The 17,132-nt window shown below is 35.7% G+C and overlaps 1 protein-coding gene across 5 annotated transcripts in view; it reads left to right on the top strand.

The window, feature by feature from the left end:
* MLLT10 (MLLT10 histone lysine methyltransferase DOT1L cofactor) overlaps positions 1-17,132 on the top strand; it is a 131,884-nt gene that overhangs the window by 57,848 nt on the left and 56,904 nt on the right. For all 5 annotated transcript variants that reach the window (XM_075704599.1, XM_075704598.1, XM_075704597.1 and 2 more), the window contains 3 exons: positions 1,439-1,534; positions 9,052-9,307; positions 11,318-11,884. In XM_075704599.1, the coding sequence (XP_075560714.1) occupies positions 1,439-1,534; positions 9,052-9,307; positions 11,318-11,884 (919 nt within the window). The remainder of the gene's footprint in view (positions 1-1,438; positions 1,535-9,051; positions 9,308-11,317; positions 11,885-17,132) is intronic.

Here is a 17,132-nt window from a genome sequence, read left to right as displayed (position 1 = left end):
TTGGTAAAAAAATTGAACTCCTCCTGTATTCTAAGTTGAATTGTTAATTTTGTCAAACTGTATTTTGTGTATTTTTCTGAATAGCTGCCCTGGTTTCAGCTGGGATAGAGTTAATTTTCTTCCTAGTAGCTGGTATAGTGCTGTGTTTTGGGTTTAGCATGAGAATAACGCTGATAACACACTGATGTTTTAGTTGTTGCTAAGCACTGCTTATGCTAGTCAAGGACTTTTCAGCTTCCCATGCTCTGCCAGGTGCACAAGAAGCTGGGAGGGGGCACAGCCAGAATAGTTGATCCAAACTGACCAAAGGGCTATTCCATACCATATGGCGTCATGCTCGGTATATAAACTGGGGGTGGTTGGCTGGGGAGCAGCGATCGCTGCTCCGGGACTGGCTGGGCATCGGTCAGCAGGTGGTGAGCAATTGCATCACTTGTTTTTCCTGGGTTTTGTTCTCCTCTCTCTTTTGTTGTTTTCCTTTTCATTACAATTAATTATTATTGATGATGATGATGATTATTATTTTATTTCAATTATTAAACTGTTCTTACCTCAACCCATGAGTTTTCTTACTTTTGCCCTTCCAATGCTCTCCCCCATCCCACTGGAGGGGGGAGTGAGCAAGTGGCTGTGTGGTGTTTGGTTGCTGCCTGGGGTTAAACCACAATGATTATTTAAACAAATACAATTTGGACCTGATTCCATAATCCTCTAAGAATTGATTTCTGTCAGTATGGAAGACTTCTATTGTACTCTAAAGGCTCTGGGTTAAGAAATTATTTTCTCTCTGTTTGCACAATTTCATTCACACTGCCAATGCTTCATGTTGTGGTTAAAAATTTTTTTAAAAAATTCTCAGCCTTTTTAGAAAGCACACTTGATTTGTATAGCTTTTCATATTTTGTTCAGTTTAACGTGTAAGATACTTATTTAGTATGTAAACTGAATACACTTCTTTGGGAATTAAATCTAAATCAAATTTCACATTGTTATGTATGGAGGTGTCAGTAGGGGAGCCAAAGCTAAAACCTTGTATTAATTTACAGTAATATCCCAACAAAAAGTACTGTGCAGGTGCAGAAATGCAGGAAGACCTCAGAAGCAGAAGCCATGTCTCTGTTTTAACCCACTTTCTTTTGTTGGTTAATTGATTATCAGGATGATGGATATTATTAACAGTGGATATTAACAGTGGATTCATAAATGCTGGCTATAATTGAAGAATTTCAGTTTGAGTATTTTGAAAGGAAATATAAATACTCAATTTGCTCTTATAAAACTATATTATAAAAATTTCAAAACATTAATGTTTCCATTAAAATAGCATAGGACATCATTACTGTCTCTCTTAAATTTTGGTAACACTTGACACTACTTAAAATGGGTTATGTTAAAGATGAAGCTGAACTTAGGTTATATTCTCTTTTATAACTTCTAGAAATATAAAGAAAAAGATAAACACAAGCAAAAATATAAGAAGCAGTCGGAGTCCTCACCATCCTTGGTTCCATCTCTTACTGTAACTACAGAGAAAGTAAGTCAATGTGTTTTCCTCCTTTTCTAGTTCAATTACTTATGTTGAAATTTCATGATGTAATCATTCCAATGTATATACCGTAGCTTTAAAATATTTAAAATAGCTATAATTATCAAACACACTTGTTATTTTTTCCTATAATGTAAAATCCTAAAATACTTTGAAGTTTATAATACGAAGAAAGGCTTAGATTTTTGTAATTGAATAGAGAGTGATTTAATGGCACCAGTCAGGTGCCACTGATACTCCAATAAGTTTTATTTCATTGACTTATGCTTAATAATTTGAGAAGTTTTAGAACGTCTTTCCTTTGAAATTCACTTGTGTGTGCTGAGCTGTCACTGAACCTGTGAGCATTTAAACTAGTAATTAGGAGATTGAAGCTTATGCTTCATATACTTGTAATATCACATTGCCTTTTTAGCAGTCTGCTCCATTAGGTTCTGTGGTCTTTCAGTCCTGTTAATGTGCTAGGATATATCTAACTCAAGGGACACCGTAGAGGGTTAAATAATAAAGACTTTTCTCATTGTGCTCTACAAGAATCGCTTTTGCTATCCACCAAAAAAATAACACAAATAATGGTATCACAAAGGGGGCAGCAGTATTGAGGAACGGGCTTTCTGACTTCAAAGTTGGAAAACATTTGTCCCATTCTTGTGGGAATGTTTGACGTCCGAGTTGGGGAATCGTGGTTTGAATTAATTAGCTGTCAGTACGTAAAGCACTGGTTTTAGCCGAAACTTGTTAACTGTATGTAGTTTGGTTGCTGAGATGCGATATTCAACAACTGTGTCTATTTGCATACCAAGACATTGTCCAGACTGGTAAAACAATTGCAATACCAACTTTCTGTAGTCCCTGGATAACTAGTGGTATCAACTTCAAGAATCATCACCAAGAAAGTTTTTTTTTTAGTATGCTTTGAATATTTCTGTATTCTCAGTAGTAGGAGTATTAACTTGAGGATGTGTACCTGTTAACATCCCATTATTTGTGACTCCCACTTCTGATAAACTAGTCTTGTTTCTGGTTCTACTGTATTCTTTTTGACACTGTTATATCAAGTGAGACTTACTAGTCAGTGGTTTTCTGAAACTCCCAATAATCCTTTATTAAAAAAGAAAAAAAAAAAAGAAAAAGGGAAAAGGTAGACTCAATTTTCTGCTTTGCTGTTTTGATTTGAGAGTGATTAGACATTTTTTGTGACAGTTTTTATTGAAATTGTTGTAGAATTCTTTGAGTAGTACTGACTGGTCCATGTGATTTGTTATTTCATTTTATTAATTTGTCCTGTACATATTCCTCTTGAGTCTGAGAACTCATAAAATTTGTAGCCTGTAAAATAAATTTCTTGTGTGGGAACTTCCTTTAGATGATACAATTTTTGTTTAGGCTTTGTGCTATTGATGATCTTATCTTACTTGACTATATCCTAACGAAGTGATATTGCTGTATATTTATGTAAAAGGTAAAGAAAATATATTGAAATATTGGTTATTTTTGAGTCCTACCTATTAGAATATGCTTTTAATGCTGAAGACACAGTTGGATTCTGTTTTTTTGCTATTTTCTATCTAATTGCTCCTCCCTAGACTTTTCCTAATTGCAATGTTTATGACTGAATGGTGTACACTTTAGTAAGGTGAACAAGACTAAAATCCCATTTTTAGCAGACCCCTATTTAATCCAAGTAAAAAATGAAAATCGTGCAGAGTTGTTGGCCACACTGTTAATCAAGATTGTACTATATATGTATGTATAGCAAACACTAAAGAGAATAGAAACTATAATTCTAGAACTTAAATTATAAATGAATTAAACTAAAACATAGGTACCCATTGTAGAATTTAAATATTAACATGCCTCCTGTTAGTTTTACCTTTTTAAACTTTTACACCCCATGTTTCTTTCTATCTAAGCTATCTGCTTCTTTTTATAATGCTTCAGACTGTCAGGAAAATTGGTGTTCAGTTTTGTTTGGGGTTTGTTTTTTTTTCATGGACGTTACTAAGTGTGATTATGTTTTCTTAAAAAAGTAACTGCTGGATATTTGGAAGTGACTTTTCTGTGGCTAGTTCTTTCAGTTACATTCTTTTAATTTTTTTCCAAAGTCCTTTTGACACCATTTGTATGCATTTGCTTTTCTAGTTTATAAATTCATAGTGTGTTCCTCAAAAATTTGAAATGTTAATAATTAAACAAGCTTTGTTTTCTTCTGAGATAAATATTTGGTTCAGAATATTTTGTTAGTATGTTACTTTTGTATATGCTTTTATGTAGAGTTGTCAGAGTTGATTTGGACTTGATGTCTTTTTCACAGCAGTCTGTCTTCGCAGTGAATACATTATTTTATCAGGCTATATAATCACTTTTGCTACTGCATTGTTCCTGTTGGGGGTACTGGAACTTGAATTGAATTTTGGTTTTCCTTTTTGAAGAAGTTAAATCCTTTGTGATACAGTGGTAATAAGCATTTATGCAGGTGATGCGTTAAAGCATGTTTTTATCTGGATGGGTGGCTTCTTAAGATATATTCATGAAAGGCTGTAGAATAAACTGTGGATTTACATTATGTGAGTATTATGATAGTATACTTGGCTTGCCTGTTTGTTCTGCAAAATTTAATTCTGAGAAATTTTCCTGAGGTTCCAGTCCAAATGCTGTGTTGAGTTATGAGTATGTGTTTTGTGCATCCCTGTAATGTCTCAGCAAACACTGCTCAGTCTGGATGAGTTAAGTGAAAAAGTTTGAAGTAAGAAATTCTTAACTACTCTTTGATTAATGTATCAACAAATTTTTCACTGTTCTTTTGGGACATAGGTGCAGAATGTTCTAGAGAAGGACTAGAATAACTTACGAACTTGAGTTCTCTCTCTGCCTCTTTGGATGAGGTTTTCTTCTGGCCTTCCTCTTAGTTGGGAATTGCTATCAACCCTTTATTTATTTATGTAGTGATAACCCTCCTCAGTTCACCCTGACTATCAGCCCTCTGTGGTTGTCAAGGGAGGTGATCAAATCCTGCTGCAGTGGGATACAGAAGGGAATGAAATAAGTAGAAAAATCTCTGTTTGGTATGACTGAACATCACTGCCTTACAGTAGTGTGGTGTCTGTGGGCTGTGGGTGTGTGTGGTGGTTTTTTGTTGTTGTTGGCTGGTTGTTTTTTGCTTGGACCATTCCCTTACCATCTGGCATCTTAGTGGATGATTACCTGCTCTCGTCCTTCCCTTCTGTGCGAGACTGCTGGTCTGTCTATCTGTATTAGGGCTAAAGGCTTCTCAAGTCTTGAGATGTACTGTGTATAGCAAGAATGATTATTATGCCTTTACCGTAAATCTTAAGCTTTCCCGTAAGTTTTAAGACTTGCTGCAGATGGATGGTATAACTCTTCAGGGCGCACAGAGTGATATATGGGGGGTGTAACATAACAGTAGCTCTCTGTGCACCAAGTTGGCAATGTGAAAGTGAGCTTTTAGGGAAAAAAACCTGCAAACTGGTTTATGGGAACCCTGATACACACAGAGTTAGCTTGGTAATTGCACTAGCAAATACTGATTGATTTTTGAGAACAGGATTAACATTCAAGACATAGCTAGTCAAGTCCTCCCAAATAAACCAAGGAATGGTGTTGGGTGACAGCATCAGGGGAATGTCCTTTTTGGGGGATGTTTGTACTTAAATGGGGGAAAATGACTGACTGGAGTGTGAGCAGTGAAGGGGGGAGCCTCGGGTAGCATATGCTATTTAAAAAGCATGTGCTGGGGGGAGGGAGGACTGCAGATGCTGAGGCCAGTCATTAAATAACCAAAGATGTTCTGCTCCATCCTCAGATCCTTGTTCCCTGCCAGTCTCACTCTCCTGACCTCAAAAAAAAGACCCCAAAACCACAAACAACCCACCCAACTAACCAAACAAAAAAAACCAATATAACTTTGCCATGACATGTTAGGTTTTTCTGTGACATTTATGTTAGTTCTTTGTCTTTTAGAACTTAGTGTTTTAGAAAAGAAGTCTGTTTAGGGGTGGGTAAGTTGTTGTATGAACCAATTAGCTTAATTATCTAAAGTTTGTGTGGCAGTTTTACCTTAGATCTTATTGCATATCTTGTGGATTCTCAAAGTATATCTGTTTTAGGACACTTTGCTGCAATTAACTCCTTAAAGTAAGGAATTTACTCTGGGGAAAAAAATGCTGACCAAATGATACCAATTTTACTTCTCTGAGCATCTATTGCATCATATTAGTGTTCAAGATACTCTGAGTAAGTCTGTAGATTTCAGTATGCTTTATAGCACCTTCCAAAACAGAAATACCTGTTGGAGGAAGATGTGCAAAAGCAGAACTGCAATGTGCATGCATGTTCTCCAAAATCTGCTAAGAGCAGGATTCAGGCTTGCAATCAGACCAAGTCTCTGTACGGTATATGCAAATTAATGCCTACTTGTCATTTCCGAGCCCAGGCCAGACTGCAGAGCTATGTTAAACTCTTAATTTCCTTTTTAAAAGAACGCCGCCCCCCCCCCCCCCGCCGCAGTAAAGGAGAAGAGATACTAGATAACATTAAACTATGCTTGTTGATACCTACAGAGAATTATTCTTGCAATTAATATTCAAATGAGTGGATAGGAGATAATGATTAAGAAAGGAAGGAATTGGATAAGAGGAGAAATCCTGGATCCTAGAAAAAGCCTGACTTTTGTTTTGGGTTATTGCATGTCTGGAAACCTTTTGTTCAAATAACCCAAATTTGAACCACTGCTTCTTAACTCAGGTCAAGTGACATATCAGTTTTGGGAAAACTGAGCATATTTGTGGACTTCATAACAGTTCAAAAAGTTAATTACTAAACTTACCTTAGAATTGGCTCCATCTTCATTAGAAACAGTTACCAGTAGAGTAATATGAATTTGAGGTATATTATTTAACACTATACTTTAACAGACTTAAACTGATTTTTCTTCACCATTATTCAGAAAATCCATAATATATTTTTATCGCAGTTCATAATAGGGCTGTATTTGCAATTTTGAAAGGCTGTGTTTTGCCTTTCTTTTAGGTAGGTAAATTAAAATAAATTCTTTGTTGGATTTTTAGATGGGCTATGCAGAGTTTGTTTTGTACCAGTGGATACTTTACAGATATTTTGTACATTTTCATGATGATGTATATGTTTCATTTAGAATACTGTATAGTGGCATTAATTTAATTATGATTTGGCTTACTTGCTCTAGGAAGAACAAATAGCAGTAATTGAACAGTATGAAAATATGAAACATTTATTCTTAAGTTAATGCTAACATGGAGACACTTACTTGTACACCTTGAAGACATAATGGTACTCAACATGAGTTAGTATATCAAAGTTTCAGCTTCAAATGTTAAGATAGGTAGAATCACTTCTCTCAAGTGGCACAGAGAAACTGACAAAATCAAATTTGATTCAATAGTAAGTTTTAATACTGGATTTCTGTTTAGGGTGCGCTCTACTTTTCACTCACGAATGAAGAACTTAGAAGCATTGTCTTTACATGGCTTTTTAATACGCTGGGTCACATAGGTTTGGTGTAAGTGGGATGGAGAGCTTCAGGATGAGCCTAAGCTAACGGGGAAAGTGCTTGAAGAGTGAGTCTGGTTGTTTTCTACATTGGCCTATTCTGCACGGAGACACTGACAGTGTAAAATGAAGCCCAACCAGTTTGAATCCTTCAGATTCATGTATTACTTTGCTAAGTTTGGAGTCCTTTGGGTCTGCTGTTGTAGTTTGGGAAGTGGTACCCGTCCTAGCTTGGTTTACAGTGTTTGCATGGAACAAGTCAAAAAACAACAGTAGAAACTAATACTAGAACAACAGACTAGCAGTAGAATTCAAGTAAAGCAATTTCCATGGAAACTGTTTTTAAAGAAGCTATTGGCCAAGTTGATTCCTCCCCCCAAATAAACACTGCTCCTCCCCCAAATAATTCATATAGGGCAGTATGCAAATAGATGGAAATTTTCATCTTCCTCAAAGGTTGCATGTTTAGTTGTCTTCTGGCGTTTGCAACTGAAAAGTGAGTTCTATGTAAATGTCTTAGCTGTTTTAGGAAAAATATGGAAAACTTTTTATACCAGCCATACAAAGCTGAATGTGAAGATGAGGAAATACTCTGCTGTAAGGCTGAATTCAGCAAGCATCCCAGTTGGGGAAGAGAAAACTTGTGTATATGCTCAGTTTTGAGAGGCATGTGTTTGTGTGGTCTTTAACGGAGATAAATTTAGATACTATTTTAAACTCTCTTATATAAAGAACTGAAAAAACAAATTAAGCTTGTTTTGAACAGATGAGTAGCTTCAAGATTTGATCCATTTTTTTGTTGTTGAAGAACCTTTATACAGTCAAAAGGATATTTTACTAGCTGGTTTGAGTATAAATAACAATAGAATATTATTTCCTTTTTCCTAATTTTGCTTTCATGTTTTTTTCCTTCTGATATTAAAATTCTGCTATCACAAGTCCAGGGTTTTTTTTTTTATTATTATTATGAAAACAATTATATTCCTTTGTGTGGTTTCCTAATGCTGTGCATGCAGTTTCCCTGCTCACCTGATTACTTTCTGTGAACCTATTTTGACTATTGTTCATCAATATGAACAATTCTGACAAAATTTAATCGAAGAATAACAGGCCTAAAGATAAAATTGTTGAAAGCCCTGTGAAGAGTTCATGAGTGTAGAAGGGCCAAAATTCTTGGGATGGGTGGGGGGTTGAGGAAGAAATTTTCGGTGGGAGCTCAAGAGCGTGTTATGCTTTTTCCTTCCTGTCAGGCAGCAGGGTTGTTGTAGGTAGCAAGTCATTCCTGCTCGTGTCTTGGCCAGCTAGATCTCATGTACCTTCTTTACTTGATGATACTTAAGGAACTGGCTGAATGGGATGGTTCAGATGGCAGGGAATCCTAGTGAGATGATGGGAAGTGAAGCCATAAGGGGCAGTTGGGCTTGTTGGAGTTGATTTTGATTTGGTGTTGAGACTATAACGTCTTAAAAATGCAGGTTCCTAGGTTCTAAAGCTTTCATCAGTTCCACTGCTGATGGAACAACATTTCCAGTTTGACAGAATAAATGGCATAAAAACTGTATTTTCAGAAAAGCATTTAAAGTCTCATTTTTTCTTTTTAATTTTTAATTCTAAGCTGTAATAAAACAATATCCTATTTAAATAGAATGTAAAGACTGTGTAACCATAGATTTGAGATTAATCCATTGACCTCAATGAAGTAAAAATTGCAACCAAAGCTGATGTTGGTTTTGTGCAATTTTCCACCAGATGAAGTTTTGTGCACTTCAGTGGTTTGCTGAAAATCTTAACAATTCAGTTTATGTAACTCCTGCTGTTGCCAGTTACCTTAGTATTTGAACACTTCTAAGTTTGTTTGAAAGACTGGGTTCTTTTAAACAGTTCTTTTGTTACAGTTTTTTTTTGTGTGACCTAACTGTTTCTTTTCTCTTGTTTCTTTTCTCTTATCAAAATGCTAGACATACACAAGCACTAGCAACAACTCCATGTCAGGCTCCTTGAAGCGGTTGGAAGATACCACAGCTCGATTTACAAATGCAAATTTCCAGGAAGTTTCTACACACGTTTCAAGTGGAAAAGATTCTTCAGAGGCTAGAGGGTCAGAGAGCAAAGGGAAGAAATCTGCAGGTCATAGCTCAGGTCAGAGGGGAAGAAAGCCTGGTGCTGGAAGAAATCCAGGAACAACTGTGACTGCAGCTAGCCCTTTTCAGCAAGGTATTAATTGTTACGCTGTAACATGACTTCTGCTTTGACATGAATTGGAAATCTTGCATATTTAAAACTTGAAAAGTAGCTCATCCTTCATCCTCCATAATGAGAATGTTGTTTCACTTTGGGGAAAAACAACTTCTTTCAGGGAAAAAAAAGTTCAACATGAAAAAGAAGGATGTGCATCTTTAAAGGGCAGAATTGATGCTTTTGTTTAGACTGTTAAGGTATTGTCTTTACCTGCTAAAACCAGAAGTTTCTTTATGTGCTGAAAAGTTAGTCTGGGGTAAAATTTAATACATGAATTTGAGTCTAGGGGTCTTTCTTAGCTCTTTAAGGGAATAATACTAATGTTTTTTAGTTAGTGCATATTAGAACAAAACTGGACTACGTAATGTATAGGATACAGTGGCCCCCAAATAATTTTTCAAGATGCAGACATTTAAAATGTACCATTTTCTTCAAAGTGAAAGACCTTTTTGCTTTTATTTTTTTGTCATTGAAGCAGAAGATGATCACATGAAAAGTAATGACGTTTTGAATGTGCTAAAACCCACTAAATGCACTGTTGACACTTCTAAAAAACTAATTTTATTATGGCCTCTTTGTCAGAGTTGAAGACAGATAAAAAGATTTTAAAAGTCTATTTTTTATTATGTAACTAATAAAACATGTTATTTTGAAACACAATAAACTAGACCTTCTATAAAGTAATTGGTTTTCTATAATTTTCACTGTGGCGTGTAGTAGCTGACTGTCCTTTCTGCTTTATGATGCTGCTCTTTCTTTGAGTTTATGCAGTGAGCCCTTTTAAATTTGTCTAGGACTCTTTCAATATTTCAGGCTTTTCTACTTGAAAAAACTGAAGTGTTTTTTTTTGTTTAAATTCTCAAAACTTTGAAAATTGCCTTCTGGAATCCTGCATTTAAAGAAAAATCTTGCTAGCTGCAGATGCAAAATAGATCTTTATGTGCATGTATTTTATTTAAAGCTGCATTAAGTGAAGTTGGTGTAACTTATTTAAAATACAAACCAATATTTTTATGATTTTTAAATTGCTGTATTAATGTAAATTATATTTTAAATGGAATTCTTAATAGTGTTTAATTGAATACTAATGATAAAACAGTAATTTTTAAAGGACTTTTTTTATACTTAATGTCATGTTTAGGAGCATTTTCTTGGCGGGATAGTCACCATCAGTCTGAGTTCTACAAAACGGTACCCACATGCATCCACCCATATAAAGTTACTGAATTTCAGTGAAAGTAGATGTTTGTATTTCTTAAGTGTGCTCCATTTTCTGCCTTGCATGTGCTAACACAGTGATGAAATGACTGCCTTCCAAACATTACAGAAGCAATATAATTCTATTACACAAAAGATCTTTATGGTTCTCTGACAGTGCTAAAGAAATCCTAAAATGCCAATTTTATACACTTTTCTCCACTTCCTCTCCTGTCGTTTTGAAAAATACCTCTTCTGTGGAACACCTCCTCAGCCAGGGCAAATTAAGTGGAATTGCTCTTCCCTTGACCTGTGTCAGACCCTTGGTTTAGGTAGAATGGTAAGGAAGATCGTAGGCATAGTGTAGAGGTGATCATAGCATATTTCTACCAGCTGCCTTCTTTTTATATACGTGTATGTTTAAAAAAAAAATTGCTCTCACTTGCACCAAGTGTTTGTTGTAGCCTCAAAACACGAGGGATGTCAAAGTTGCCAAGCAGCAAAGTTGTTACTCTCCTTTTATTTGTTTTCATCTTGTTTGTGCCCCAAATTCAAATCTGAATCTCAGATAGGAATCTGAGAATCGGATCCAGCAGAGTGAAGGTCAGCAGGAGAAGCAATGACTTATCTCAAAAATAAATTCTTTAACTCTCGGTAACACTTTTCATAAAGTCCTTGCACTTTAAATTTTTGGATTCTAAGCTATTAATCTTTCCAATCAATTTTCATCAACTACAGGGAAAAAAAAACCAAAACAAACCAAAACTTTTTCTTTACTTTCTTTTTTAGGAAGCTTTTTGGGCACTCCTGGGAGCATAAAGTCATCTTCTGGAAGTTCAGTTCAATCTCCCCAGGATTTTTTGAGTTTTACAGACACGGATCTGCGAAGTGACAGTTTCACGCATTCTCAACAGGCTTCGTCAACCAAAGATGTACATAAAGGAGAGACTGGGAGTCAAGAGGGGGGTGTCAATTGTTTCACTTCCTTAATTGGTCTCCCTTCATCATCAGCTGTTTCCCAATCTAAAAACTTTGACAGTTCACCTGGAGACATAAGTAATTCAAGCCTTACTTCTACAGCATACAAACGAGCTCAAACTTCTGGAATAGAAGAAGAAACTGTAACAGAGAAGAAACGGAAAGGAAATAAGCAAAGTAAACATGGGCCTGGTAGACCCAAAGGAAATAAAAGTCAAGAAAGTATTTCCCATCTTTCAGTTTCTTCTGCTTCCCCGACTTCATCTGTGGCATCTGCTGCAGGAAGCGTGACAAGCTCTGGTCTTCAAAAATCTCCAACTTTGCTCAGGAATGGAAGTTTACAAAGTCTTAGTGTTGGCTCATCTCCAGTGGGTTCAGGTAGGCATTTATTGAGTTTGTTTTCTTACCTCCAAATATGTCTTTATTATTTTAGCCATAATTCTGAGTACGTTTTTCAAGAACAGAGTATCATTTAAAGTATCTCAAAAGTCACATTGAGGGAAAAAAGTGAAAATTAGAATATGACTGTTGGAAGAGTAAGTTTTGTTCCATGTATAGGTACTGCTGTGCTGTAGGTGGCTGTAGTAGATTGACCTGTGTATTCACCTGTATGCTATAAAAAAATGCAGGTTTTGAGGCTGTAGGGGGGAAAAATAAGTTGCATGAAAATAGGTTCTTTGGAAATTACATGTGACAGGTTTAGCTAAAATAAGTGATAATTTATACAGACTATATTGTCTGTATGTTGTGTTAGATAGAGAAAACAAAATCAGTACTCAAGCATGTCAGCTGTGCTGAGTATGCCCCTTAATTATTTTTTCCCAATTTAGCTTAACTAAAAATCAAAATGTCTATATGGAGAATTACCGGTTTAAACATGTAAAAGGATATTCTGAATTTAGACCCCTGTGCAACCAGATGACATTTTCATATTCCTGGGTGCTTTTTAGCAATTGAAATTGGCTGGTTTGTTCTTCCTCTGTTCTAAATGTTATGTGCATCTGGGGCTGTGAGAAGCTTTCTGTTCCCAGTAAACCTGTGTGTGGAATGACCTTGCGGGATACTGTATCTACCAAAGTCTCTGTTGCTTTGAAGTTTCTTTCAAGGCCTTTGTTTTTGGATTAAAAAATAGCAAACTATCTGATATGTTGTTTTCACAACTTTGAAATTTTGTCCTCTTCGTTGTTCTAGCTAGTAAATTTTTTGCTTAATTTTTCTTTTTTTTGGGGGGGGGGGGGGGGGGAATGGAACTTGAATATTTGGTTGTGGGTAGGGTTTTATGCTTTTATATTGTATAATTTCACTGTATAAGCAAGAGATACTTTAAAAAACCACATACTTCAAGAAACAAAAAACTTCATATTTGCTTCAGAAAAAGGGAGGTACTTAAAAACTTGATCTCAGAACCACATTGGTTTAAATCTTTGTTAGATGTAGGCAAATGATGATTTTTATTATGGGTAATAATGTCAATAGCAGTGGCAACTATATTAAAAAAATATTTTTCCTGCCTTGAAATCAGTAGGGAGAAATCGTATGTGACAAAACTTACTAGTTCACTGTCCACCTTTTTCATTAAAATGCATTTTTAAAAACATGTTAACCTAGTTTCTGTTATGGACAGAGATCATCCAACAGATTTAGATCAGTGTTCTGATTATTTTAGTATGAACTTTCTTATTCCTTTATAATCCCTTTGAGGTGGATTATGTACTGCTGTAGTTGGGGTAACAGATAGAAGTACAAGATCTTGGTTTGAAGTAAAAGACCCGTGTTTCCTACCTTATATTTGTTTTGGAATATTCTGGTCTTGTCAGCTCCTAGAACAGGCCTTTCCCTGGCGAGGTCTATCCTTACTTCCTTTGTCCTCTTTATTATATCTCACTCTTCCAGCTATAAAAGGCCAGTGATAATGTTAAACTCCTTTTGTAAAAAGCTCTGAAATACATGGGTGGAAATACCGGGTAGGTTTTATTACCTTTTTCGTGATATTCAGCCTATAATTTCACCTCTGTTAAGCATACTTAAATTCTTGCTAGCCAGCATTAGACCTGTCCTTTAAAACAGTGGTATTTTCTGAAGGTGCCAAAGAATATGAATAAAAACAAACAAACCAACCATAAACAAAATCACCCCAACAAGACCCAGTAAACGAAAGATACAAAACCAGGTGGGTTGTCTTTGTCTTCAAGCATGAGCTCTAAATTAATCCACAAACTTCTGCTTGAGTCTGAGCATATTGTTTTGATGTGCTCTTCTCCCTCATTTCCCCTCTTTCTTAAGGTTGTAGCGCGTCTTTCCTCACTTCATCATAAGCATTTGCTGGGTTTAGCAGTCCATTTACAACTTTGTTACAATGAGGAAGGGCATATGAGTATTATCAGTATTATCAGAAACATAACCTTTGCTCAGGTGTGATATGCTGATGTTTCTCTTTGAAATGTCTCTATATTGTCCAGTAACAAAATCTGACAAGTGAATCTAAATGATTTGACCCAGAACCCCAAATAAGATTTTGTGCATGTAAATGTAGTAAGAGCAAATGCAGGGGAAGTCAACCCAAAAAGTTTTATCTGACTCTTACTTGGAATCACCTTGTTACTTCAAACAAATAGACTCAGGAATGAGTTAGGCCATACTAAACAAAGCTTTTGAGGCACTTTTTCAAGGATCTCCTCATATTTTTTTTTAATAACCTTCTTAACTGCAGCTGTCTTAAGCTACCATTCTTCTTCCATTTTCTTAAGAGTACTTGTTGAGATCCATAAAAATTATGAAAATCATTACAGACGTATGATAATCCTGTTCACAGTTAATGTTCAAATTAGATGTAATGTGAAGGAAAGCTTATTTTAAAAGGTAATGCAGATTCATCATGTGCTATTTAAACATAATTAAATGTCTTCCATCAAACTTTTATTCAGATAAGCGCATTCAGCTCATTCTGTGAAAATATTGGTCCTTTCCAAACTTTTTTCCAGTCCACAGAACTTCTGTTTTCCTGCTTAATAAGAACAGAGATGTACCATGAATAGTACAAGGCCATGTAATTAAAAGCTGTTACAGTGCATACACTCAGGTTGTATTACAGTTGCTATGCAACTGATCTGTTGCTTTCAAAAGTTTGAGCACTTGAATGTTCAATCTTAATGCTTTTTATAATTTTTTCTGAAATATATTTATGATCTGATAGGAAACACTGTATGCATTACTTTAACAGTGTACTCAAAGGAATGAAAAGTAATTTTAAAAAAATGAAATAAAACTTAGTTGGTGGGGTGATAAGTAATTTTAAATTAACATTTTTCTAGTACATCTGTTCCTGTTAAAAAAAAAAAAACAAAACACTTCTTTAGCCAGTAACAGCTTATTTACAAACCGTAGTTATCTTTCTGCTGGAAATTCACAAGCACTGCAAGTTTGTTGTCTAAGAAGACATAACTCAGTTGTCAGTTGGAGTTATATAAAGCTGATACTGGTTCCCCAAAATGGGACTGGTCTTTGGAGTGATTTCAGGATCCGAATTTTTTAATGGAGGAGGGTTTCATCTGAACTCCACAATTTTAGAGAGCTATTTAACTTTTTAAAAGTCACACTATTTGTATTCTCAGGATTAAGTTCATTCTCAGCATCCTTCTAGGGAATAATACTTAAAGATTTCTAGTCTGAAGTATTGTAAAGCAGTGATCCCTTCTGCTGACAATTCCCCACTCCACCCCCCCTCCACCCCCCCCCCCCCCCCCCCCCCCAGTGGTGATTAAAGAACAGAAAACCTTCATCCAGGGACTGGAAGAGATGAGTAGCATCTTGTCCCAATGCTTCCCTCTGCTAGTAGTAGATTCCAAGTTACAATGGTTCTTTTACCATACTTGCACTTTATTTCAACAGTAATGCAGAAACTAATAAGGTGGTGGGAAGAAGAAAAAATACAGTTATGATAAATAACTCTCATACATTCTGTATTTTTTCCTGTCAAGCAGTTTGTGCAGGCTCTGGCCTCTCTTTCTTTGGAGTACACTCCAGTGTGTGAAGAACTTTCTGAGAACTCATGTCGCACAGCAATAGGGGGAAAAAATTTTTTATGTGACGTACAGTACCTTCTGACTTCTGTGCAGTAATGCAGCAAGGTAAAATGAAAAGCTGTCAAGTGTCAGAAGTAAACTGAAATTTCTGTTTTATGGTAGATAAAAGTTTTGCACGGTTATCTTCAAGTGCTGCATGGATACTTGCTGCTGGAAAAATTACAGTGCTTCAAGCAAACAGGGATGCTTCTCTGTCTTTTCCCAGTTCCATTCTTGATTTCAAGTTTACAACAAATTGTATAGTATCAACTTCAGTTGCTAAGGACTTCAAGGGATCATTTGCTTCAATATTTTAATTTTTACATAACTGATTTTATGCCCTTATGAGTACTTGTGAACCCTAGAAGAGTCTATAAAGCAATTCTTTTTTTCCCTAAGAAGACTGGAGAAGGTTAAATGCCAAATTTGGCCTCAAAATGGTTATCCCATTCTTTCAGCACCCTTGCCGTGCCCATCTTCTGGAATTCCTTTGTCACAATTGAGGCAACCTTATAATTTATCTTCCTACATTTTTATCTCTACATCATATATGTTCTACCCTTGACCAGTCTTCAGTATGCTCTGGTTGGTAATATTAGACAGTTTTTGGAATAAAGGACGTATCCAAACACAGTATTGTACTTTAATATAGCAATATTTCAAACTCTGATTTAGAAACAGTTAATGTTTTTTGCCACAGGCCTCTCTGGGTTGATCTTATGTCTTGTGCAGTCAAATTTTAGCTTTATATAGTAGTTTACTAAGTGCTTCAGCTTAGTCCATGTATTTTATTCTCCTTTCTCATCTGATTCAAGCAGTGATGAAGCCTCTGCCAAATGTTATGCCCCTGTGCAAGGAGATGATCTTACTGTTAAGCTCATTGTCATACTGATGATGTAAGAGAACTCTGAGGTTCAAAGTACACAAGTAACTTGAATTCGTTCTCATTGAGATACTGAGTACCCCAGAGCTTGTGTTAAATCTTTATGATGTTACGTTTAAACTCCTCTATAGCCTTTGACTTACTAGCTATATCTATTGGGAGAAAGAGTTTGGACAAAATTATTCTGAAACATTTTGTGCTATTATGTTTATCTGCTAGATACCCCAGAAGCCGAAACAGAAAAGAAGTCTTGCTGTGTTAAAAGGCCAGTTTATAATCCAGAGGAGATAGAATAAAAAGGACTAATTGATTCTAGGAGATATTAATGACCTTTTAGGACTAAGCAAATGATGTAGAAAATACACAAGACAAAATTCTTGTGCAGAGATTTTCATTCTTCATATTTGAAGCTCAACAGAAATGGTCTTGGTTTGATAAGAGATTAAAATGTTAAAATTGATGATTGTTGGTGTAGAAAACATGGAGACATTCATCAAGTATTTGGGAAGAAATCACATGAGGTAGTAGAAGCTTATGAAAATGGGGATTATTGCGAGATGGATCCCCCATCAGTGTTCTTAACTAAACCAGGTGTTAGTAGTAGCTGCAGTCAGAAGTAATAAACTGGCATTTCCTGATGAGTATGTCATATTTTCATGTTTTTAGATTGTCAATGTTAAAT

Source organism: Pelecanus crispus, chromosome 2 (assembly GCF_030463565.1).
Source record: "Pelecanus crispus isolate bPelCri1 chromosome 2, bPelCri1.pri, whole genome shotgun sequence".
NCBI lineage: Eukaryota > Metazoa > Chordata > Aves > Pelecaniformes > Pelecanidae > Pelecanus > Pelecanus crispus.
The sequence above is the reverse complement of the archived record's forward strand: the minus strand, read 5'-3'. Positions and strand labels throughout refer to the sequence as shown.